We start from the raw sequence: 25,918 nt of genomic DNA, 5'->3' as shown, positions 1-25,918 counted from the left end.
ATAAAGGTGGACCAGGGGTGACTCTAGAATTTGCTTGTACAATATGGGTATCAAACGAAAGGTGTTAATGAGTATTTTAAAAAGGAGAGGGCCTTAGTTCTATAGGTGGACGCCTTTTCGAGATATCGCCATAAAGGTGGATCAGGGGTGACTCTAGAATTTGTTTGTACGATATGGGTATCAAATGAAAGGTGTTAATGAGTATTTTAAAAAGGAGAGGGCCTTAGTTCTAAAGGTGGACGCCTTCTCGAGATATCGCCATAAAAGTGGACCAGGGGTGACTCTAAAATTTGTTTGTACGATATGGGTATCAAATGGAAGGTGTTAATGAGTATTTTAAAAAGGAGAGGGCCTTAGTTCTATAGGTGGACGCCTTTTCGAGATATCGCCATAAAGGTGGACCAGTGGTGACTCTAGAATGCGTTTGTACAATATGGGTATCAAACGAAAGGTGTTAATGAGTATTTTAAAAAGGAGTGGGCCTTAGTTCTATGGGAGGACGCCTTTTCGAGATATCGCCATAAAGGTGGACCAGGGGTGACTCTAGAATTTGCTTGTATGATATGGGTATCAAATGAAAGGTGTTAATGAGTATTTTAAAAGGAGAGGGCCTTAGTTCTATGGGAGGACGCCTTTTCGAGATATCGCCATAAAGGTGGACCAGGGGTGACTCTAGAATTTGCTTGTACGATATGGGTATCAAATGAAAGGTGTTAATGAGTATTTTAAAAAGGAGAGGGCCTTAGTTCTATGGGAGGACGCCTTTTCGAGATATCGCCATAAAGGTGGACCAGGGGTGACTCTAGAATTTGCTTGTATGATATGGGTATCAAATGAAAGGTGTTAATGAGTATTTTAAAAAGGAGAGGGCCTTAGTTGTATGGGAGGACGCCTTTTCGAGATATCGCCATAAAGGTGGACCAGGGATGACTCTAGAATTTGCTTGTATGATATGGGTATCAAATGAAAGGTGTTAATGAGTATTTTAAAAAGGAGAGGGCCTTAGTTCTATGGGAGGACGCCTTTGCGAGATATCGCCATAAAGGTGGACCAGGGGTGACTCTAGAATTTGCTTGGATGATATGGGTATCAAATGAAAGGTGTTAATGAGTATTTTAAAAAGGAGAGGGCCTTAGTTCTATGGGAGGACGTTTTTTCGATATATCGCCATAAAGGTGGACCAGGGGTGACTCTAGATTTTACTTGTACGATATAGGTATCAAATGAAAGGTGTTAATGAGTATTTTAAAAAGGAGAGGACCTTAGTTCTATGGGAGGACGCCTTTTCGAGATATCGCCATAAAGGTGGACCAGGGGTGACTCTATAATGTCTTTGTACGATATGGGTATCAAATTAAAGGTATTAATGAGGGTTTTAAAAGGGAGTGGTGGTAGTTGTATATGTGAAGGCGTTTTCGAGATATCGACCAAAATATGGAACAGGGTGACCCAGATCATCTGCCGGGTACCGGTAATTTATTTATATATGTAACACCACGAACAGTATTCCTGCCAAGATTCCAAGGGTTTTTGATTTCGGCCTGCAGAACTTTTTCATTTTCTTCTAATTAATATGTCACACCCATTTTACAAAGTTTTTTTCTATAGTTATATTTTGCGTCAATAAACTAATCCAAATACCATGTTTTATCCCTTTTTTCGTATTTGGTATAGAATTATGACATTTTTTTCATTTTTCGTAATTTTCGATATCGAAAAAGTGGGCGTGGTCATATTCGGATTTCGGCCATTTTTTGGCGGCCACCGTGGTGTGGTGGTAGCGTGCTCCGCCTACCACACCGTATGCCCTGGGTTCACACCCCGGGCAAAGCAACATCAAAATTTTAGAAATAAGGTTTTTAAATTAGAAGAAAATTTTTCTAATCGGGGTCGCCCCTCGGCAGTGTTTGGCAAGCGCTCCGGGTGTATTTCTGCCATGAAAAGCTCTCAGTGAAAACTCATCTGCCTTGCAGATGCCGTTCGGAGTCGGCATAAAACATGTAGGTCCCGTCCGGCCAATTTGTAGGGAAAATCAAGAGGAGCACAACGCAAATTGGAAGAGAAGCTCGGCCTTAGATCTCTTCGGAGGTTATCGCGCCTTACATTTATTTTTTTTACAAAGTGAGTTCATATAAGTACGTGAACTGAGTTTAGTAAAGATATATCGATTTTTGCTCAAGTTATCGTGTTAACGGCCGAGCGGAAGGACAGACGGCCGACTGTGTATAAAAACTGGGCGTGGCTTTAACGGATTTCGCCCTTTTTCACAGAAAACAGTTACCGTCCTAGGATTGAAGCCCATACCAAATTTCACAAGGATTGGTAAATTTTTGTTCGACTTATGGCATTAAAAGTATCCTAGACAAATTAAATGAAAAAGGGCGGAACCACGCCCATTTTGAAATTTTCTTTTATTTTTGTATTTTGTTGCACCATATCATTACTGGAGTTGAATGTTGACATAATTTACTTATATACTGTAAAGATATTAACTTTTTTTTAAAATGGACGTGGTCGTTCTCGGATTTTGCTAATTTTTAGTAAGCATATATATAGTAATAGGAGTAATACTCCTTCCAAATTTCATCATGATATCTTCAACGGCTGCCAAATTACAGCTTGCAAAACTTCTAAATTACCTTGTTTTAAAAGTGGGCGGCGCCACGCCCATTGTTAAAAATTTCACTAATTTTCTATTCTTCGTCATAAGTTCAACTCACCTACCAAGTTTCATCGCTTTATCCGTTTTTAGTAATGAATTATCGCACTTTTCGATTTTTCGAAATATTCGATATCGAAAAAGTGGGCGTAGTTATAGTCCGATATCGTTCATTTTAAATAGCGATCTGAGATGAGTGCCCAGGAACCTGCGTACCAAATTTCATTAAGATACCTCAAAATTTACTCAAGTTATTGTGTTAACGGGCAGACGGACGGACGGACGGACGGACATGGCTCAATCAAATTTTTGTTCGATACTGATAATTTTGATATATGGAAGTCTATATCTATCTCGATTCCTTTATACCTGTACAACCAACCGTTCTCCAATCAAAGTTAATATACTCTGTGAGCTCTGCTCAACTGAGTATAATAACAAAATATTTCCCAATTAACCCATAGCAAAAAAAGTTTTAAGGTCATTGACTAAAGTTGAAAGGGATTCGGAACATTGTTTTATTTTTTTGTATACTTCAACTGATCCCTTTCATGTTTATAACTAAATCAATGTAAGCCCTAGATACTAAGGCATCGAGCCCCGGGAATTCCCATCCCTTCGCAGCCTTCTTTAGAAGTTACACAACTCAATAATAGATACCCAAATAGATCTTTAAATAGCACCCATAAGAAGCTGCATTATCGTTTTTTTATTGAACCTACGCTGACAACGCACATTCGTATGTATTACCCGCAATCTTGTATTTTTTCGTGGCTGACCCAGAAATGGAATTTGCGTCTTGTCTTTGCGATAGTGTCTATGCATATATTTACGAAATTAATTAAATAAATAAAGTAAGAGTAGTATTATTTCTCACCAAAATAAAAATGTTTTCGTTTAAGTCGCTGAAAGTTTCCTGAAAATTGAAATGAAAACAAAATAAAAACATTTGAAAAACAAATGAAAACAAACATATCTAATGCTTGTTTTTTATTAGGTCAAAATGACTGACATCAAAACTGCCTCAAGTCAATTTGGGTCAAAGGCGTTTCATTCTGACACATTACTAACTCAAAGTCGATAAAGAAGTTCATGGTCAAAATCCACGCTAAAATTTTGTGTACATTTATTTCACAACCTATTTCATTGTTTCCAATTGCAATTGTTTTACATGCTCTGTTATTATGTTCATGGGACGCCAGTCGGCAAACCGAAAATAAAATGCCAACATGTAAGCAAATGAAATTTGAATGGTAAATGCGCAATTGTCGTTTTCATTTAATGGTCAACTTAGTTGTCATTTTGTAGACAAAATGGACGGCAAACCATTTCATCTTGTATGACAAACCGTTTTTATTAACATGATCAAGCATTACAGGGTGTCTCAAATGCAGTTGCATAGCGCAGAAGCGAACTCACTTAAACTTAACATTGCCTTCACTTTATTGCTTTCCCCATGGCTTAACTTTTAAAAATTTCACTATACACATGTGCGGCCACCGTGGTGTGATGTTAGCGTGCTCCGCCTATCACACCGTATGCCATGGGTTCGCACCCCGGGCAAAGCAAAATCAAAATTTTAGAAATAAGGTTTTTCAATTAGAAGAAAATTTTTCTAAGCGGGGTCGCCCCTCGGCAGTGTTTGGCAAGCGCTCCAATATTCAATAATGAAAAATGGTGTTTATTAGACTACTTTGAGGGTACTTCACAATAACACTTATACTTCACAACCAATAGCGTGCCTTAATCAAAACTGATTCGTCATGCCTCAGCTTGCGCTGCTTTTATATTCTCGGTTTCCTCGTTCAACCATTTTTCCTAAGGTCTAGTAATTTCGTGAACTTCATGCTTGGTTACCAGCCATATACATGAATATTTGTAGTTTGTAGCCATATGCATGTGTATATGTGAGTGCTACTTCGGCTGATGATGACATGCGTTTGTGTGTGCTCTGTATGTATGTGTTGTATGTGTAAAATTTTGCTCATGGAAACGCCAAAGACTGGTCCTTTTGCTGAAACCTGGTAAGATGCCCGACCAGCCATCCTAATGCAGCCCACTTTGTTGGATTCGATAGGAAAGACTTTAGAACGTAATATTAGTGAGCGCCTGCAGCAGATGCTGGAAAGCCCAGGTGGCTTGTCAGATAGTTTAGATTTCAAAAATCAAGACCCACGATAAATGCAATACCAACAGCTGCCAATATGACTCGTAAAGCCATAACCGAAGGTCAAAATAAAAGGAATCTCTGTGCACTGACTACTTTGAATATTAGAAATGCTTTGACAGCAGTACGAAACTTTGGCCTACCTGCTTACCTGCTAAGAATAGAATAGCTATTTTATCGACGAAAAACCACAACATCGCCGGTGGTGTCCCTCGGGGTTCTGTTCTAGGGCCAACGCTTTGGATTACGATGCATGTTCTACAAATCGACCTTCCGGAAGGCACGCAAATTGTCGGGTATGCAGATGATATTGTCGTAGTAGCAGTGGCCACAAGGCCGGATCTGATCCAAGCATTACGTAATGACGCCGCAGGAAGAATAAAGGAATGACTGACGAACATGGGGCTGTAGATAGTGGGGACTGTTATCGATGTTATGGTCCTTTGCCAGATACAGATCCGATACGCTCCTGTAACACATCTCCATTAAGGTGCTAGCCCGAACGATTTATATGGCCACATTAAACTTTCAGGCCATCCCTCCCTCCCCACCCTCAAGTTCCATGAGGAGCTTGGAGCCGCCAGAGCCTCGTCTGTTAGTGAAATGGGATTCGCCGGTCGAAGGTGAGGTTGGCAATTGGGTTTGGAGAAGCTATATATTGCGCTGGCAACCTAAAAAGGTTTCGCTACACAACCCCTTGAATCTGGTATTTTAGTCACCTCTGACGACAGGTATACCTACCGCGGGTATATTCTAACCCCCTAACCCGCTGGGGACTCTTCAACGCTCGTATCCAAGAAGGCGTCTGCCCGCGCTCATGGAAACGCCAAAAATAGGTCTAATACCCTAACCCGTTCTGAGAGAAGAAAATACGGAGAAAGAGACGTATAGAAAGAGAATGGTAGAGGGAGGAGTGAATAAAAAGACATGAAAAAAAGGGAGGAAGAGTTAGAGATAAGAACTTCTTAAAACTTATATAGATAGATCAAAGTTAGGGCAGAGAAACGTCTGCCAGGTCTGCTTATATTTATAGATAAAAGAGATGAAAATTGATTTTTTCACTTTTTGGAACTTTTTATGTTCTGCTTGCTTGGCTCATTTTCAATGCATGCAAAAACGTGTACGAATGAGACAAGTTAAACAATACGTGTCTCTTAAAGGTAAATTATTTTTGAGACTTATAATTGCGTTTTCAAAGCACTTTAAGGCAACCAAAGTAGTATTGTGTGTTATTTAATCATAAAAATCAATAAGTTTTAGAACAAAAATTAATACCCAGCAGAAAAAACGAACGGTGCTGTACGGGTACAAATCGGATGAAGGGCGGGGCATTTAGTACTCACACTTGTACCAATAGCGCTTAGGTTCGAGCTAGGTATATATATTGAAATAACTTAATCAAAGGCTGTGACTATTTCAATCCACCTGCAATTGAACTAGTTAATGACGCATTCAATGCGCAAGTTCAGTGTACACCTTTTTAAAGCGTTCCTAATTGGTTCGGTCTTACGTGGTTTTGAAATAGTCGCAAACTTTTATTAATTAATTTAAATCCACATTGTTCAGACTTCAGCGCTGTTGAAGACTGGTAAAATCAACCGAAATACAGGTCAATTCAACCGAAATTTCTGTCAATTTTTATCCATCGCAACAAGATGTTGAATCAACTGCGCACAAATTGTTGATTCGTAATTGACCGTTTTAGTAGTCAAATTAACAAAAAAAGTTGTTGCGACAGCTTTGTACGAAAGTACCTACAAATGTTGCGGCATTTGCAAGGCAGATGAGTTTTCACTGAGATCTTTTCATGGCAGAAAATACACTCGGAGTGCTTGCCGAACAGTGCCGAGGGGAGACCCCGCTTAGGAAAATTTTCTTCTAATTGAAAAACCTTATTTCTAAAATTTGTATGTTGCTTTGGCCGGGTGTGAACCCAGGGTCTTCGGTGTGGTAGGCGGAGCACGCTACCATCACACCACGGCGGCCGCCATATACATACGTAAGTATGTGCATACATGTAGTACGCAGCATACATAAGGACAAAGTAGAGAGCGCAGTGAGCGTAAAATTCCCTTTGAAATTTGCTCATGTATTGACTGTTGATCGCTGTTGAAATGAGCAGTGAGATCGGTTGTGTTAACAAAAAAATCAGTTAGATTGATTAGGAAACTGTCAATTTTACAGAATTTTGTTAACTTAAGAGTGACTATTTCTCTTCTGTTGAAATGGGTAAGCTAATTTGTTCGCTTGACAAAGAACTCGGTCGAATTAACCCTAATTCGATCAATTTCACCAAATCTCCGTTAAGTCAAGAACAACAGAACCGATTTGTTGATTTTACTAGCACCATTTCTTTCAGTGTACAAGTGTGGTTACCCACTCTTCCGATATGCATCCGATTATCACCAGTTCGGAGGTAGTCATTAAGGGCCGTTTTACTATCTCCAGTTATGCTAGATTTTATCTGCAGGATAGCTACCTATCAGATAGATTCATTTGACTCTTGTGTTTTCACAAGGGTGACAAACCAAAGGTTAAATCGATAAATTGGACAATTTTGTAGAACAAGCCTTCTTTTGTGAATACACGAAAATTGGCCAAGCAGCAAACAGCTTACTTTTTTTTTACACCATGTTAGGAAATGCACAGAGACGCGAGTATGTAGAAAATGGAAATACTTAAAAATCATTTTCTTACATTTTTTTGTTATATAAATAAAATTTATAAAAAAAAATTTTTATTTTTGAAAATTTTTTTTCAATTAAAAGAAAATATAAAAAAAAATCGGCCCACTCCGGGATTAATGGGGATGATTGCAGAATTGATTGAAGTTTTTTATGAGAAAAAAAAAAATGGCGAAATTTGAAAAATGTCGAAAAACTGAAAAATTAAAAAAAAAACTTTAAATTTTTTTTTGTATTTTTTCCGAAAAGTACATTTAAAAACAAATTTTTAAAAGAAAAAAGATCCCAAACGGTAAATTTTTGCAAAAGTTATAGCATTTTGAAAACAAAAACGGTGTTTTTTTAAAAATTCATAACTTTTTTTGAGTTGGATGAAAAAATTTTAAAAAATTCTGAAAAACGTTTTTCGTAAGCTAGAAAAAGAAGAAAAACTTTCAGCCAATTCTAAAGGGGTCGGGTTCAAAATTGGTCGAAATGGGATGTATATGTATACAATGGGAATACCCCATACGTATTTTAGAAAAAAGTGGCGAACCTAAACCTATTGCGAAACTGTCGCTTTGCCTGAATTTCTCTAATTTTTTCTGTAGGGTATGTACAATGTTACCCGAACTTAGACTACTTACTGTTTTTGTTTTTTTTATTTGGAATGGTATAATGTGTTGTGTGTGTGTGGAATTTTAGCTGAAAAAATCGACATAGAGTACAAGTATAAAAGGTGTGAAACATTTTAATATCACATTGTCAGTTTTAGTGCCGAAGACGTATGTGATATTTGATCTTTGTGATTTTCAAGATAATGCTGAAACAACAGCTTGTTATGTAAGTAACTAAATTAGTGTTATCCTTTCAGAAAAAAAAATAGTATTGTAAATTAAACGATAATTTAAGAGTCAAATCGAAATATAGTAAAGGACTGCTATATCCTTTGGTTTAAATTTATAGAAATATACACATCCTGTTTTTGAATTTTTCCTGTATTTAAATCACATCTAGAAACAGCTAGTGTCACAGGTCCTAGAAAGCTTTTCCAAAGGGACGGGGTTATTTTGTAAGAAAAGTCCTGTTTTCAAATAGGGTTTTTCGGTTTTCTTTAAACAAACGCTATGGTAACACTTTGGACTCATTAAGTCAATGGATTTCTTCGCGGACCAGCCACTTCAACCTAACATAATCTAATTGAGCCCGATGAATCTGATTTATAATTCGCAGTACTTACTAATGGGCTACTGGCTACATTCAACGCGCTCACACTCAAGCAAAATTTAAAAATACAAACCGGATCGATTCGGCCACGTTATCAAATCGCTAGTTTATTTCTGCAGTCGGTTGAAAATCATATATATGTACAGTGGCGTAGTGAGGGGGGCGGAAAGGGGCATTTTGCCCCGGCGCTACTCACAGGGGCGCCAAATCGTCCGCAAAGCAGAACTACCTGGACAGTTTGTATTTTTATTATAACTGGAGTTGGGATTCTACAGGGTATTTACCATTTTTATGGGTAAATACCAGGAAAATACCCGGAATATTCCTTTTTTGTATCTTTTTTTGGGTACTTAAAAATCATTTGACTCGAGACTGCTTGGAATTACAATTCAGCAATTAAATTTATACGTCTTTTGAGATTAAAAATTTTTAGTTTTGATTTTAAACAAACAACCTAGCAAACACTCGGAGTCAACAATTAGTCTGAACTTTGGATCGTTTGCACTCATTATGAACTCATTTAGGAGCCTGAAGCGAATGCTATATGCTCATATTTTGCCTCTAACATACGCCTTATACAGGCCTCCTTCCGATATCATATATGAGCCTTATTGGCGTCATATACTGCTAATTCTGAGTCTTTTAATGACACTACTTCAGGGCTTTTAGGAAGAATTTTTGACATATATCCGAAGCGGAAAACATAGGGGAGAAAATTGTTGTGATAAAACTCCCATGAGGATAAGATAGAAATGAAATAAGTATTAGTTGAATTAATTATTTATTTAGAATAAATTGTCGCAGAAAAATTTCTGAGTTTTTATTCCGGAGCTGCCTAGTTTACTGATTTTAATATTTTTCGTTTGTTCATAATTTCATCAAATTTGAGTCATGAAAGGCCCTAAGGTGATAGCATTTTTGAAGCTGATATTTTTCGGACCCATATTGAACTCCAGAACTGTAAGATAATGTTTATATTTACGCAAACAAAGCTACCCCTCAAGCATGCTCACGGCGCTCATAAGTTAAGAATCTCAAACGAGTTCAAAATAAGTGCGCAATTTAGGAATCAGAAAAGCGTCAAAACCCGTAGGAGGGTAAAAGAAAATTTAATTTTAGGCTTTTATTTAATGGCCTAAAAGCTCTTAACGTAGCATGCAAAAATTATCATTTATCAACGATTTATGTTCGTCACAGCGAGTTTGGAACAAATTTTGAAAGTTTGTTACGACAATTTTTTATTTTAATACAAAATGAATTACATTTGTACATTATTGTTACCCTTGCTATTCTTTTTTTGTATAAGCATCGACGTTTTTCCGCTCATGGACGATTCTCGACATTTTTAATGTGACCGCAAAGCTGCCACGCTCTGTCCAGGTATGTCGAACTATATATAGGGTTGCCAGATTTCTTTTGGGGAAATTCAGTAGATTCGCCTATTTCAGCGCTAAAAAATCAGGGAAATTCAGTACACTTTTTCTAAACGCAAAAAAAGAAAAATCACATTCATTTTTACATATTTAGGTACATACTATACATGTACGGCGTAATGGTACGCTCATACTTATTTAGAGATAAATAAGTTCCATCATATTCACGTATGAATATCCACATACTAATTTATTCGTACATTGTATATATGTGACCCGGCCTATGAAAAGGTGGCTTATGACCCAAAAAAGAAATTGCGAGAAACAGCTGTTAAAGATAAACATGAATTTCTTCAGGACGTTAGAACTTTTCTTTTTTTTTGAGTCATAAGCCACCTTTTCATATTCCGAGTCACATATAACATTTATAGCATACATTTATGTACAATAAAATGAAATTATTCTCTACATATTCATACGGATATGCTTTTATTGTAATATTTGCTGGATTTTTATGCCATTTTGATTAGTTGTTGGCCGTCATTGCTTTTTAAAAATTTAATAAACTCCTCGCAATTCATTTTAAAATTTACTTTTATTTGAAGTTCACTTTCAATTGATTTAACTAAGAGGCGATTTCTTTCTTTACGCTACGCTGCAAAAATTAAACTAAAAATTCGCTCAACTCTGATAATGAAAATTAAAATTTTTTTTAATCATGTGAAATAACTTCAGAAGTTTTGCGAATAAATATGTCGAGATAGAAAAAATCAGTACAAATCAGGACAGAATTGTAAAAAATCAGGACATTTGCGTACTGAATTGGGAATTGTGAAAATTCAGGACAGCGAGTGAAAATTCAGTACTGTCCTGCCTAAATCAGTACATCTGGCAACCGTAACTATATATGACCCCAATAAGCGCTGACGATGCCTAATAAATAGGCCTAACAAATAGGTGTTAGATAATCAGAGTTTATTAGAGTTAAAAATAACGCCGGAGAGTTCCAGTAGAGTATAATATGACCTGTTTGAACGCCTTTTAAGACTTATGTCGGACTCTTATTTAGGCTCAAATGATATATGTTAATAGGCTAATATAGGACGACCATTGCAAGAAGGGAAATACATTGGTTTCGACCTCCCAAATGAGCACATACCGACTGTAAACGCTCCAATTTAGATATTTTTCCGACTCTTTTTTCGCTTAAAATGTTTACTGGATACATTTAAATTTTTGAAACGGCATGCGTTATTGGCTAAATATTTTTGAAAAACGCTGGATTACAGATTAAAACTAATTAACCCGATAGCGTAATGGATAACTACCCACCAATATAGGGCAAATTGGGTACATTTTGGATTGAATTTGTGTGTTTGTTTCCCATATTTTCCAAAAGATAATTTTTACCCTTCTTTTGGGTAAATATTTGGGTATTTACCCATTTTTACCATATATAACCAATTTACCGGGTATTTACCATTTGGGTATTTACCCATTTCCCATCTCTAATTATAACTGATTTCTGGAGAAAATTGTCTATACTAAAAAATGCATGCATATATCCAGAACACTTGCGACAGGTTATGGAATAATTGAAAGCATATATCTTTTTTTCTCATGTTCAACGTTACGATAGGAATTATTAAAAAATGTTTTAACAAAAACTGTCAAAGGTGAATCCGAAATTCGAGACACTCTCTGTGAAGAAGCAATAGAAAAAGCGAAGTCTCTTTGTGAAAAATGAGATATTGATATAGTAAAACGTGAAAGGAGGCGCCACAAAATCAGCTAAAGATATTGGTCTTTCCGCAGAATGTGAAATTTCTCGCGTCATGAAAAGTGTTCTCGATCGTCTCCAACAAAAAATACGTACAAGACTTGCACGACTAAATTACCTTAATTTTATATTTGGATTTCTTAGAAGTTGGAAATGTGTTAAACAGAGATAATAGCGACGAAATTGTAAGGACTTGGGTGAATTTTATAATACAGATTTCGATGTAATTCAATTTATCGAAATATGTGTCTGCAAAATATTATTTCGCAGTAGAAAAGAAATTGAACCTAAAACTCCGTTAGAATTGCTTGCTTTTATAATCTCGTATGGAGAAGATGTTTTTTCCAAACTTGACTATCTCAGTATTACTAATGTATTATAATCATAGTATTATTAAACTAGCTTATGCCCGTGGATTTTACCCCACGTTTATATAAAAATATGCAGGTTACGCGTAACTGGCTATGGGTAAAACATGAGTTAGTAAGATTGACTTCTGCTAGAGCTAATGACTGTTGTTGTAGCGTAGGTGAGGTTGACAATCAGCATCAAAGGAATCCTTGGTTTTAAACTTTTTTGTTTTCGAAATTTTCCGATAAAATGACTTGCTTCAATGACATTCGTAAAAGTTTTGTGCTAAAAGGCCTTGTCCCACTATATAAGCGTGGAGAATCGAAATAACGAAGCATAAATATTATGATATTATGGGCCTTTTTCAAAGATCAATCGATGAGGAGAAATTTCTGATGGTTCCAAAGAGCTAATAAACTCAATCGTATATGCACAGCTTGGGACTCTTCCACGTCTGTGTTAACAGAGTTATAAGTTGTTTTGGTTCTAGTGAAATTAACATCCTCATTTTAAGGTTCCTAAAATGCCTTTTCTCAAAGCCATTTATAGTTTATAAAGATATTTGGAAGAAACATTAGCTATTAAATCTTCAGGTGATGTCATAATTTCTCAAAAACTTGCAGGAAAAGAAATCAAAACTGTTAGTAAAGAAATAGGAATTTTGCCATAATTAATTTCAAGAAGAAGCAAAAGCTGCTGCTGAAGTGTTTCCTCCAAAATGCCCTCTCATATTTCTAAAGAGAGTAAATTTTTGTACGTAAAGCCGTCTTTAGACGAAAAAGCAGGCATTTACTTTAACTGCGACTGTTCCAGCAAGCAGCAAGTAACAGGAAAGCACCACCTTTGGGATGATCATTACACCTTAAATTCTTAAGGGTTCGGTCTAAAACTTGCAGAAAAAGAGAATGAGGGGGGAGGTATATGTAGGATACCGTAGGCTACAAAATAAAGTAATTCATGATGCACAAAGGGAAAAAAGAGAGCTTAAAGATAGAAACTGTCCCCATTCGTGCGAACAAAGTAAAACGTTCTTTTGCAACGAATTGAATGCAGAGATGAGTTGGATACAGAAAAAAACGTATGTTTTGACTCTTATTGATATTTTCAAACCAACAACCGACATAACCATACAAAAAAACTGCAAACGCTTGCTTACCATCTAAAACTTAATGGCACTAGGAAAAGGGTATATAAAAACATGTTTCTGAATACTTTTGGAGTCAAGGAATGCACAATAGAAACTGTCCCCATTCGTGCGAACAAAGTAAAACGTTCTTTTGCAACGAATTGAATGCAGAGATGAGTTGGATACAGAAAAAAACGTATGTTTTGACTCTTATTGATATTTTCAAACCAACAACCGACATAACCATACAAAAAAACTGCAAACGCTTGCTTACCATCTAAAACTTAATGGCACTAGGAAAAGGGTATATAAAAACATGTTTCTGAATACTTTTGGAGTCAAGGAATGCACAATTCGTTCATGGACAAAAAACTCAACTAAAGGATCTAGGAAAAGCGAAAAACAATTGTCAGAAAAGAGAAAGTACTTGAAAACTTTTTTTGAAGCCTTACCTAAGTTACCTTCGCATTATTGCAGAGCTTCTTCAAGTAAGCTATATTTAGAACCTATTTTTGTGACAAAATCTGATCTTTACAAGGTTTATAAAAGGGAAGCCGATAAATTATCGCAGCCAATCGCTTCTAGAAAGGTTTTTTATGAGAACGCTGTATTTTATGAGAAGAATTTGTCCTTATTTATACCAAAACAAGATGAATGTGATATCTGTATCGGATTCAAAGAAGAACATGAGTATAATAACCACATTGAACGAAAAAATGCGGCAAGAGAAGAAGAATCAAAAGATAAGTTGTTAGCAATAAATGGTGAAATACATTTAATTACAGCTGCTGTCCAAGCTCTTAAGTTATGCCCTAAAGTAAATGCCAGTTCCTCATACTTTAAAACGAAGCTCGCTGTACATAACTTTACCATTTACAATTTATCTACAAAACAAGTTTTATGTTATTGGTTCGATTAAACCGAGGCCAATCTGAAGTCATCCACTTTTACATCATTTTATGTTGATTACATATATTCATTGCTTCGGGATGATCCAAAAACAGTTGTTGTATATACAGATGGATGTACCGATCAGAATAGAAATGTTGCCCTTGCTAACGCTCTTCTAAACTTGTCTACAGAGTACAAAGTTGAAATTTATCATAAATATTTAGAGAAAGGTCATACTCAGATGGAAGTAGATTCTGTTCACTCAGTGATTGAGAGAAAATTGAAAAATAAGCAAGTATACCTTCCAAGCCAATATGCTCTTGCAGCAGAGGAATCGCGAGTAAAAGCATTCTATGAAGCAAGATTGGTAGACCATTCCTTTTTTAAAGATTATAGCAACAAACAATTCTATACATACAGCTCTATACGACTTGTTATAGGAACAGGAGAACATGTCGTTAATAATTTTCGTATATTAAAATACTTGCCTAACGAACAATCCAATTCAAACTAAATTTTAACGATGATTACAAGATACTACCCAGGCGATCTAAAAAGAATTTAGGAAAATATATACCCTCTGCACTCTACAACTGACGTCTGAAAATAACCAAAACTAAATTTGAACATTTACAACAACTTAAGAAAGTCGAACCACCTGATTGCCACAACTTGTACGATAACTTACCTTTTGACGATAAATAAGCCATAATCGCTTAGTTGCTTAGTTATTTTAACACTAATTTAAAATAAATAAAACACTAACACTAATTTAACTTTATTTAAAAATAGAATGTATATTTACTTTGCTAATAATAAATAAAACAACTTTTATGGAACCTATTTTCTTTAAAATAAAGCAATGCAATACCGCGTATTTTTCAAAAAGTTTTTTTTTTCATTTTGATTGCTTTTTTTGGTAAATTATTATATGTACATGGTGAGGCAACCCGAAATGAAATAAAATGTTAGATCAGTTCAAGATTGGCACAACGGTTTGGCTAAAAATCAGTTTTTTCTTCCTCCTACACAACTTGGCTTCTATCAAATACGCGGCATTGCGCGCCAAGCAACTATATACTACAATTTTTGTTTGTATCCTTTGGCTTGGCATTTCCACAAAGTTTTTGAGAGAGATTTTAAAATTTTTATTTGTTGTTTTTCGGCCTTCAATATTTAAATTATTCAATTTTTCGAGCTCAAGGCCACGCATAAATAAAAACCAAATATTTTATGTTTCAATAAATATATTTGTTTAATAATTGATCGATATATCGCCCTCAATCTGAGATCATCCTCAGGACTAAAAAGATTAAAAACAATAAAAACATCAAAAAGTCCATTTTACATACATCAATCACTATAACACAACTTACACTCTTGGCTGTGCCTGATCGACTAATTTTAACAGATTATATATGAAACGAAATGTTAACAAATAAATACCGTAAAAATAAACAAATTTTGACAAAAACAACCATGTACAAATTTCTCCAACTGTACGTCGCGCTCAGCATACATATATATGTACATATATCAGCTACAGGTATACTGTTGTTGTCTAACATTAGCCGTGTTTTTTAACACGCGCGTATACGTTTCGTTTGCGCGTGTTAAAAAACGCCTATCTTCGCTTAGATAATGCTTAGGAGACCCATCTAGCGGCTGTGGTAAAACAACTAGCTACAGCAACAGGGTGTACCGAAAAGCGGAGACGCAACGCTCTGATGGCCATAGGGTATAACATATAGCTGAATCAGTTGCGATGAATTGTGGACACACATATAATACATAGAATTAGTGTACAGGGTGAAACAAAGACACATATTTCAGTTACATCTGAGTATAATGCGTATTGAAATTTAGTAGGACAAAATTTATGCGCAGCAATTTCAGAGGTGTATTTATAGTTTGTCTCTTAGCAGTCAATATAAAGTTTAAGCGTAAACGGATATACGCGTGTTAAAAAACACGGCTATTATAATAAAAATATTGGTGGGACATTAAACTAACAAATTACTCTCAAAGGCCTTTTTGTTTCTGCTTATTAGCTGCCTATAGGCCGAAGCACAATTTCCGTGTCCGTTTTAAAATGTATCCGTTTGTCGCTCTCTATATTGATAATATGAAGCATTTCAAGAATGTATCTCTTATTATATTGCTTCTCTTGCTGCAAAATTCTCACATTTTCTAAATCTGGACAATGTCACGTAGCGCTACAATGATGTGTTAAGGCTGTTTTGTTATCGTTCAAATTATTTCTGTTTTTATACTCAGTTGAGCAGAGCTCACAGAGTATATTAACTTTGATTGGATAACGGTCGGTTGTACGGGTATAAAGGAATCGAGATAGGTATAGACTTCCATATATCAAAATCATCAGCATCGAAAAAAATTTGATTGAGCCATGTCCGTCCGTCCGTCTGTCCGTTAACACGATAACTTGAGTAAATTTTGAGGTATCTTGATGAAATTTGGTATGTAGATTCCTGGGCACTCATGTCAGATTGCTATTTAAAATGAACGATATCGGACTATAACCACGCCCACTTTTTCGATATCGAATATTTCGAAAAACCGAAAAGTGCGATAATTCATTACCAAAGACAGATAAAGCAATGAAACTTGGCAGGTGCGATGAACTTATGACGCAGAATAGAAAATTAGTAAAATTTTGGACAATGGGCGTGGCACCGTCCACTTTTAAAAGAAGGTAATTTAAAAGTTTTGCAAGCTGTAACTTGGCAGTCGCTGAAGATATCATGATGAAATTTGGCAGGAACGTTACTCCTATTACTATATGTACGCTTAATAAAACTTAGCAAAATCGGAGACCGACCACGCCCACTATAAAAAAAATTTTTTTTAAAGTCAAATTTTAACAAAAAATTTAATATCTTTACAGTATATAAGTAAATTATGTCAACATTCAACTCCAGTAATGATATGGTGCAACAAAATACAAAAATAAAAGAAAATTTCAAAATGGGCGTGGCTAAACCCTTTGTCATTTAATTTGTCTAGGATACCTTGAATGCCATAAGTCGAACAAAAACTTTCCAATTCTTGTGAAATTTGGTAGGGGCTTAGATTCTAGGACGATAACTGTTTTCCGTGAAAAAGGGCGAAATCGGTTGAAGCCACGCCCACTTTTTATACACAGTCGACCGTCTGTCAACATGATAACTTGAGCAAAAATCGGTACATCTTTACTAAACACAGTTCACGTACTTATCTGAACTCAGTTTGAATTGGTATAAAAAATGGCCAAAGTCCGACTATGACCACTCCCACTTTTTCGATATCGAAAATTACGAAAAATTACCAAATACGAAGAAAGGGATGAAACATGGTTATTGGATTGGTTTATTGACGCAAAATATAACTTTAGAAAAAAACTTTGTAAAATGGGTGTGACACCTACTATATTAAGTAGAAGAAAATCAAAAAGTTCTGCAGGGCGAAATCAAAAGCCCTTGGAATCTTGGCAGGAATACTGTTCGTGATATTACATAAAAAATGTAGATGTAGAGATCTAAGGCCGAGCTTCTCTTCCAATTTGCGTCGTGCTCCTCTTGATTTTCCCTACAAATTGGCCGGAAGGGACCTCATGTTTTATGTCGACTCCGAACGGCATCTGCAAGGTAGATGAGTTTTCACTGAGAGCTTTTCATGGCAGAAATACACCCGGAGCGCTTGCCAAATACTGCCGAGGGGCGACCCCGCCTAGAAAAATTTTCTTCTAATTGAAAAACCTTAACGGTGGCCATGATATTACATATATATAAATAAATGAGCGGTACCCGACAGATGAAGTTCTGGGTCACCCTGGTCCACATTTTCGTCGATATCTCGAAAACGCCTTCAAATATACAACTACAACAACTCCATTTTAAAACCCTCATTAATACCTTGAATTTGATACCCATATCGTACAAATACATTATAGAGTCACCCCTGGTCCACCTTTATGGCGATATCTCGAAAAGGCGTCCACCTATAGAACTAAGGCACACTCCCTTTTAAAATACTCATTAACACTTTTCATTTGATACCCATATCGTACAAACAAACTCTATAGGCACCCCTGGTCCACCTTTATGGCGATATTTCGAAAAGGCGTCCACCTATAGAACTAAGGCCCACTCCCTTTTAAAATACTCATTTGATACACATGTCTTACAAACACATTCCAGGGTTACCCTAGGTTCATTTTCCTACGTGGTGATTTTCCCTCATTTTGTCTCCATAGCTCTCAGCTGAGTATGTAATATTCGGTTACACCCGAACTTAGCCTTCCTTACTTGTTTTCATTCAGACTAATCATTTTGTTTTTAAACATCTTTTCGACAAATTCATTATTCTTTTCTTGGAGTTTGTTTGTGGGATCTCTTTTCAGAACTCTGTATGAAGTGATGTCACTAACCATTTTCCCTAACTTCGTTTAATATTCAGATTTTTCCAAAACCATTGTAACATTACCTTTATCTGCATTGAGGACCAGTAGGTGTTTATTGTTACTGAGGAACTCTTTTGCTCAATGTAGGGTGTCTAAAACAAAATGATCTCTCGTATTAGTATTTGGTCTTTTAAGGTGATCCCGTATTAATGTGGTTAAATTATTTCTTTCCGTCTCTTGCCTTTCTCTGTCTTCGATAGTTTGTATACAGTCCTCTCCGTCTGCTATTAGCTTAAAAAGTGGACATTGTTTCGTTGTTGTTGGCAAAGCATATTTTGGACCTAACGAGAGAAGCCACTGAGTGTCAGCTGGTATATTTGTTGACGTCGTGTTACAAAACCACTCGGGAATATATTTGATGTTTAGTAGTTGTTTTTGTTCGTCTTTAAGTCTATAAAATTTGTTCGTTTGTGTTTTCTTGATTGTTGAACAGTACCAAATCTCCCTCCAAGAAACCTTCCGAATTATGGTTCTCATCGTACCTGCGTTTCAACTTACTACTCATTATCCTTGATCGTTCCCTCGCACTCTGTTGTTTGGCCAATGAACTACTTTGTAGAGCTTGCTCTTGACGGATTGGCTTCACATACTCAGTATCGTTCCGACGTTTCCCAACAGAAGTGCGCGCTGGCTTGAAACCACCCTTGCATTCTTCCAGTCGTTTTAGTGCGACCATTAGGTTTTGTTAATGCCAGTGTTTCTCTCGCAGGTACTTTTGATTTCGCTTTATTTGGCCCATTCGATCCATCAACCTTTGCTCGATCTACTTTCCTTGACTTTCGTGGTCTCTGTCGAATCTGCTCCACCAGCACTTGCTTACTGCTGAACCCTTTTTCCAAACTGAAGTTAAGTGGCACATCTTGGTTTTCATAACGCATCACCCTTCTCTGCATATCGATCTTGATGACATGGTCAACCAAGAAGTCCACTCCCAATATGACTTCATCAACAATCTCTGCCACAATGAATTTGTGTAGAACCATGACCTTTCCTATTAATACCTCACATACCACTTCTCCTTGAACTTGATTATACTCGCCAGTGACCGTACGCAACCTTGCTCCAGGTAACGGTTTTACTCTCCTGTTGACCAAGTCAGATCGGATTAAGGAATGAGATGCGCCCGTATCTACAGTCAGTACACGCTCCTTGCCATCTGGCTTTCCTTCGACGACAAGACTGGTCGATTTTCTTCCAATTTGCGACACAGATATCACAGCACATTCAATAGCTGGGGCAAGTTTTTGTTCTTTACATCTGACACGCTCTTGCGTTTACGGCCACCCACATTGTTGGAACTATTAGGACCAAGATCGCAATGACGTGCAATGTGACCGGGCTTCCCGCATTTGATAACTCTTCCACTCCGCTTTTGCGATCCTTTCAGCACCTCCAATATTGCTTCTACCCACTCTGGCCTTTCTACTTTCACACGGCGTGCTTTGAAAACTGGCTTACACAGAAGCGACGCTGTTTCCTGAATCAGAGCTTGTGACACCGTTTCTGCGAATGTTGGCTTTGGATTTGCGTATGTAACTCGCTTTGTTTCGACGTCCCGTATGACTTTTTTAAAGCTCTGAATCTTTACCCTTTCAGTGTATTCCACGGGTGCGTCCGCATTCGCTAAATGTGCCGGCCTTTCAACATCCGACGCAAACTCTTGCAATGTTTCACCAGGCCTCTGGAAGCGGTTCAGTAACTCCATTTGGTATATCTGTCTCCTATGCTCAGTTCCGCATCGCCTCTCAAGAGCGCTCATCAATGCTTCATAACAGTTCCGTTCGCCCTCTGGAATGGTTTGTAAAATCTCAACTGCAGGCCCTTTCAATGCCATGAACAGTGCAGCAACTTTATCTTCAGCATTGCAGTTGTTCACTGTTGCGGTCTTCTCAAGTTGTAGCTTAAAGACCTGGAAAGGAACAGAGCTGTCAAAAGATGGAGTTTTTACTTTCGTATTGCTTGCTGAAACAGCTGGGCGATTTAATTGCAACTCCTGTATACGACCTCTCAAAGCTTCCACCTCGGCTTCGATTTTTTCCTCAAACTGCGTTATTTTCTCGTCCATACGCGCTTCAAGTTTTGATGATATACGCGCCTCTTGCGCTTAGAGTTGTACTGTTATGCGTGCCTCTTGCTCTTTCAGTTGTGTTTCCATCTTTGATGTAATCTGTGTCGACATTTCTGAAATACGCGTTTCTTGTGCTTTCAACTGTTCAGCCAACTGAGATGTCACATATGTCTTTTGTTCTTCCAGTTGAGTTTCCATCTTGGATGTTACTGTCGACGTTTGTGCAGCTAATATCACGTTCAAGTCTGTGCTGGTAACTGCCTGCTATGTTTCGATTTTCTCCTCCAATTTTGTTGTCTCATCGCCACCAAGATGAAAGACATTCTCTTCCACGTCAATTCCTTCTAATTCCATTGCCTCTCCTAGTCGTGCCTGAAGTTCGAGTTTAATGCCAGTTGTATTCAATCCACGGCTCTCCAACTCCTTCCTCAGATGCGGGATCTTCAATTCACTTAACTTTGCCATGTCCAAGTTGTATTCCCAATCTCCGGAATTTATTCAACAATTCCTCTTCTGACACCAATTGTAACGAATTTACTGCAAACCCTCTTATTTGCAACCTTCTGCTAAGTTCGAATCACTAAACTGTTGAATAAATAACTCCAATATTTAATAATGAACAATGGCCTTTATTCAAGTACTTCACAATAAATAACTCTACTATTGCCCAACAGATAGCGTGCATAATCGAAACTGATTCTCGCGCCTCTACTGGTGTCGCCTTTTATACTGTTTGGTTTACTCGCTGACATTTCTAGGCGGTTCTCTTCTAGAATCTACTAGTTGGTTATCTGCTATAAGTTTCTCAGCTATAACTACAGATGCACAATTTTTATAGCTTCTCTCACAGCTCATGCGCGTGTGTTTGTGAGCGACACTTTTACAATTATATTGCATATCTCATATAAGATATCTGCATGTGTTTGTGCGTTGCTTCTCCCTGCGTGTACGTACATATGTGTAGACATAATGATTGAATTATTGATGTGCGTCAAGTCACTGCTTAGCATCGGCTTAGAGATGGCAGTACCCCTTAGTGTTGCTAATATTCGTAACAATATTTAATAATTTCTTTTGGACTGTTACTAAATATGATGACGCTGCTTTGGTTATCTTTGATGAAAATTTCTCGCTTTTGATGTTGCATTCAAGGACGTATACAATGTTTTTGGTGGTATTTTTGATGAAATTTGGTGTTATGCCGCTCTTCCTGCATCTACCCAAAAACTTTATCGACTCCGTCAGCCAAATCAGTTGTTGTGTGTTATATTGATAACGTTTTCATGTCATACCTGTTCTTGATGTTTTTGTAGACTCCAATGGCATTTCTTGGGGTAGTACCATTCTGCATAAAGGACAACAGGTATTTTAGAGACAAAATATACGAACAGCGCTATGGAATGCCTATGGGATCCCCAGCATCGCCAGTCATTGCAGATATTGTAATGGAGGAATTGCCGAACAAATTCATGGACGATTTTCCACATAAAACATGTTTGCTTACGAAATATGTGGATGATATATTTGCTATCGTTCAAACAGATAAACTCCAAGAAACGGTGGCCACTCTAAATAGCTACATAAATCTATAAAGTTCACGTCAGAGATGGAAGTTGACGGAAAATTACCATTCTTAGATATGATAGTAATAAGACATAACAACAAACTTACATTTAAATGGTACAAAAAACCCACTGCGTCTGGGAAATTCATAGATGTTAAGTAATGATTAGATAATGCTAATGATTGCTAATAAACCTTCATTTGCGAAATTCTTTAATTCATTAAACAATTAGAAATAGTTCAACTAATTCCCATTAGATAATTGAAATTTTTTTTCTAATGGTAAATCTAATTGCAATTAGTTGCCATTAGCAAAAAAAATTGGTTTACCTTTACAATTAGAAATTTAAATGACTTCTGCTAATGCAATTAGATATTCAATTAGCTCGAATTAGAATCAATTATTTTGATAAAGATAAATTTTTTTCAAAGAATGATTGAAGTGAACGAATAATGATGTAAATAAATATAAATAATTGATTCTAATTCGAGCTAATTGAATATCTAATTGCATTAGCAGAATTCAATTAGATTTCTAATTGCAAAGGTAAACCAATTTTTTTTGCTAATGGCAACTAATTGCAATTAGATTTACCATTAGAAAAAAAAATTTCAATTATCTAATGGGAATTAGTTGAACTATTTCTAATTATTTAATGAATTAGACAATATAAACCAATTGCATCAATTACTAATTCTAATTGGAATTGAACATGTATGGGGAGATTAATAAGCTTTTATTCCAAGCATGAAAAAGGAATTATAGTAAACACGGCAAAGAATTTTGTTAGAAAAGTTCTCTCTATTAGCGACGCATTTTACCATGAAGAAAATGTTGCCCCGATCAAGGAAATATTAACAGACAACGATTTTCCTCCATCTTTAATCAATAGCTACGTAAGAGATTTTTACGCTAAAGCGAATACTACTGAGATCAGACAGGATGCCAAGAAAATATTCAAGACAGCCACATACATTCCAGGCTTGTCCAACAGACTGAAAAATTCAAATATGTATGACCGGGATAGGTTCCAAATAGCTTTTACGTACGACAACACTCTACGAGAAATATACAGCAACATGAAAAGCAGGATTGAACAATTAAGGAAGGCTAAGTTCGGGTGTAGCCGAACATTACATACTCAGTTGAGAGCTGTGGAGACAAAGTAAGGGAAAATCACCATGTTGTAAAAAGAACCTAGGGTAACCCTGGAATGTGTTTGTATGACATTTGTATCAAATGGAAGGTATTAAAAATTATTTTAAGAGGAAGTGGGCCATAGTTCTATAGATGGTACGCCATTTAGGGATATCGTCATAAAGGTGGACCAGGGGTGACTCTAGAATTTATTTTGTACGATATGGGTATCAAATGAAAGGTGTTAATGAGTATTTTAAAAAGGGGAGTGGGCCTTAGTTCTATAGGTGGATGCCTTTTCGGGATATCGCCATAAACGTGGACCAGGGGTGACTCTAGAATGCGTTTGTACAATATGGGTAACAAATGAAAGGTGTTAATGAGTATTTTAAAAGGTCGTGGGCCTTAGTTCTATAGGTGGACGCCTTTTCGGGATATCGCCATAAAGATGGACCAGGGGTGACTCTAGAATTTGTTTGTACGATATGGGTATCAAATGAAAGGTGTTAATGAGTATTTTAAAAAGGGGAGTGGGCCTTAGTTCTATAGGTGGATGCCTTTTCGGGATATCGCCATAAACGTGGACCAGGGGTGACTCTAGAATGCGTTTGTACAATATGGGTATCAAATGAAAGGTGTTAATGAGTATTTTAAAAGGCGGTGGGCCTTAGTTCTATGGGTGGACGCCTTTTCGGGATATCGCCATAAACGTGGACCAGGGGTGAATCTAGAATGCGTTTGTACAATATGGGTAACAAATGAAAGGTGTTAATGAGTATTTTAAAAGGGCGTGGGCCTTAGTTCTATAGATGGATGCCTTTTCGGGATATCGCCATAAACGTGTACCAGGGGTGACTCTAGAATGCGTTTGTACAATATGGGTATCAAATGAAAGGTGTTAATGAGTATTTTAAAAGGGCGTGGGCCTTAGCTCTATATGTGGATGCCTTTTCGGGATATCGCCATAAACGTGGACCAGGGGTGACTCTAGAATGCGTTTGTACAATATGGGTATCAAATGAAAGGTGTTAATGAGTATTTTAAAAGGGAGTGGGCCTTAGTTCTATGGGTGGACGCCTTTTCGGGATATCGCCATAAACGTGGACCAGGGGTGACTCCAGAATGCGTTTGTACAATATGGGTAACAAATGAAAGGTATTAATGAGTATTTTAAAAGCGCGTGGGCCTAAGTTCTATAGATGGACGCCTTTTCGAGATATCGCCACAAAGATGGACCAGGGGTGACTCTAGAATGCGTTTGTATGATATGAGTATCAAATGAAAGGTGTTAATGAGTATTTTAAAAGGGCGTGGGCCTTAGTTCTATGGGTGGACGCCTTTTCGGGATATCGCCATAAACGTGGACCAGGGGTGACTCTAGAATGCGTTTGTACAATATGGGTAACAAATGAAAGGTGTTAGTGAGTATTTTAAAAGGGAGTGGGCCTTAGTTCTATATGTAGACGCCTTTTCGAGATATCGCCATAAACGTGGACCAGGGGTGACTCTAGAATTTATTTTGTACGATATGGGTATCAAATTAAAGGTATTAATGAGGGTTTTAAAATGGAATGGCCCTTAGTTGTATATGTGAAGGCGTTTTCGAAATATCGACCAAAATGTGGACCAGGGTGACCCAGAACATCATATGTTGGATACCGCTAATTTATTTATATATATAATACCACGAACAGTATTCCTGCCAAGATTCCAAGAGCTTTTGATTTCGCCCTGCAAAACTTTTTCATTTTCTTCTGCTTAATATGGTAGGTGTCACACCCATTTTACCAAGTTTTTTTCTAAAGTTATATTTTGCATCAATAGACCAATACAATTACCATGTTTCATCCCTTTTTTCGTATTTGGTATATAATTATGGCATTTTTTTCATTTTTCGTAATTTTCGATATCGAAAAAGTGGGCGTGGTCGTAGTTATCGTGTTAACGGCCGAGCGGAAGGACAGACGGTCGACTGTGTATAAAAACTGGGCGTGGCTTCAACCGATTTCGTCATTTTTCACAGAAAACAGTTACCGTCCTAGAATCTAAGCCTCTACCAAATTTCACAAAGATTGGTAAATTTTTGTTCGACTTATGGCATTAAAAGTATCCTAGACAAATTAAATGAAAAAGGGCGGAGCCACGCCCATTTTGAAATTTTCTTTTATTTTTGTGTTTTGTTGCAACATATCATTACTGGAGTTGAATGTTGACATAATTTACTTATACACTGTAAAGATATTAACTTTTATTTTAAAATTTTAATTTAAAAAAATTTTTTTTTAAAAAGTGGGCGTGGTCGTTCTTCGATTTTGCTAATTTTTATTAAGCAGACATATATTTCATATTTCATATCTTTATTAAGTCAAATGGTAACAACCTTACTGACTAGATTACAGGTTAACTTAGTACTAGTTTAACAATTTTAAAGTAAGATTTACTGAGATAAGTAA

At 36.8% G+C, this 25,918-nt stretch overlaps 1 protein-coding gene across 1 annotated transcript in view; it reads left to right on the top strand.

The window, feature by feature from the left end:
• The first annotated feature begins 8,223 nt into the window (after nucleotides 1–8,223).
• The window catches only part of LOC137241381 (uncharacterized), a 105,863-nt gene continuing 88,168 nt past the window's right edge, over nucleotides 8,224–25,918 (top strand). The window contains exon 1 of the mRNA XM_067768929.1: nucleotides 8,224–8,332. Coding sequence (XP_067625030.1) covers nucleotides 8,310–8,332 — 23 coding nt within the window. The 5' untranslated portion in view covers nucleotides 8,224–8,309. The remainder of the gene's footprint in view (nucleotides 8,333–25,918) is intronic.

The sequence above is a fragment of the Eurosta solidaginis genome, chromosome 2 (genome assembly GCF_040869045.1).
Source record: "Eurosta solidaginis isolate ZX-2024a chromosome 2, ASM4086904v1, whole genome shotgun sequence".
NCBI lineage: Eukaryota > Metazoa > Arthropoda > Insecta > Diptera > Tephritidae > Eurosta > Eurosta solidaginis.
Note: the sequence above shows the minus strand (reverse complement) of the source record. Positions and strands in the feature narration are given on the sequence as shown.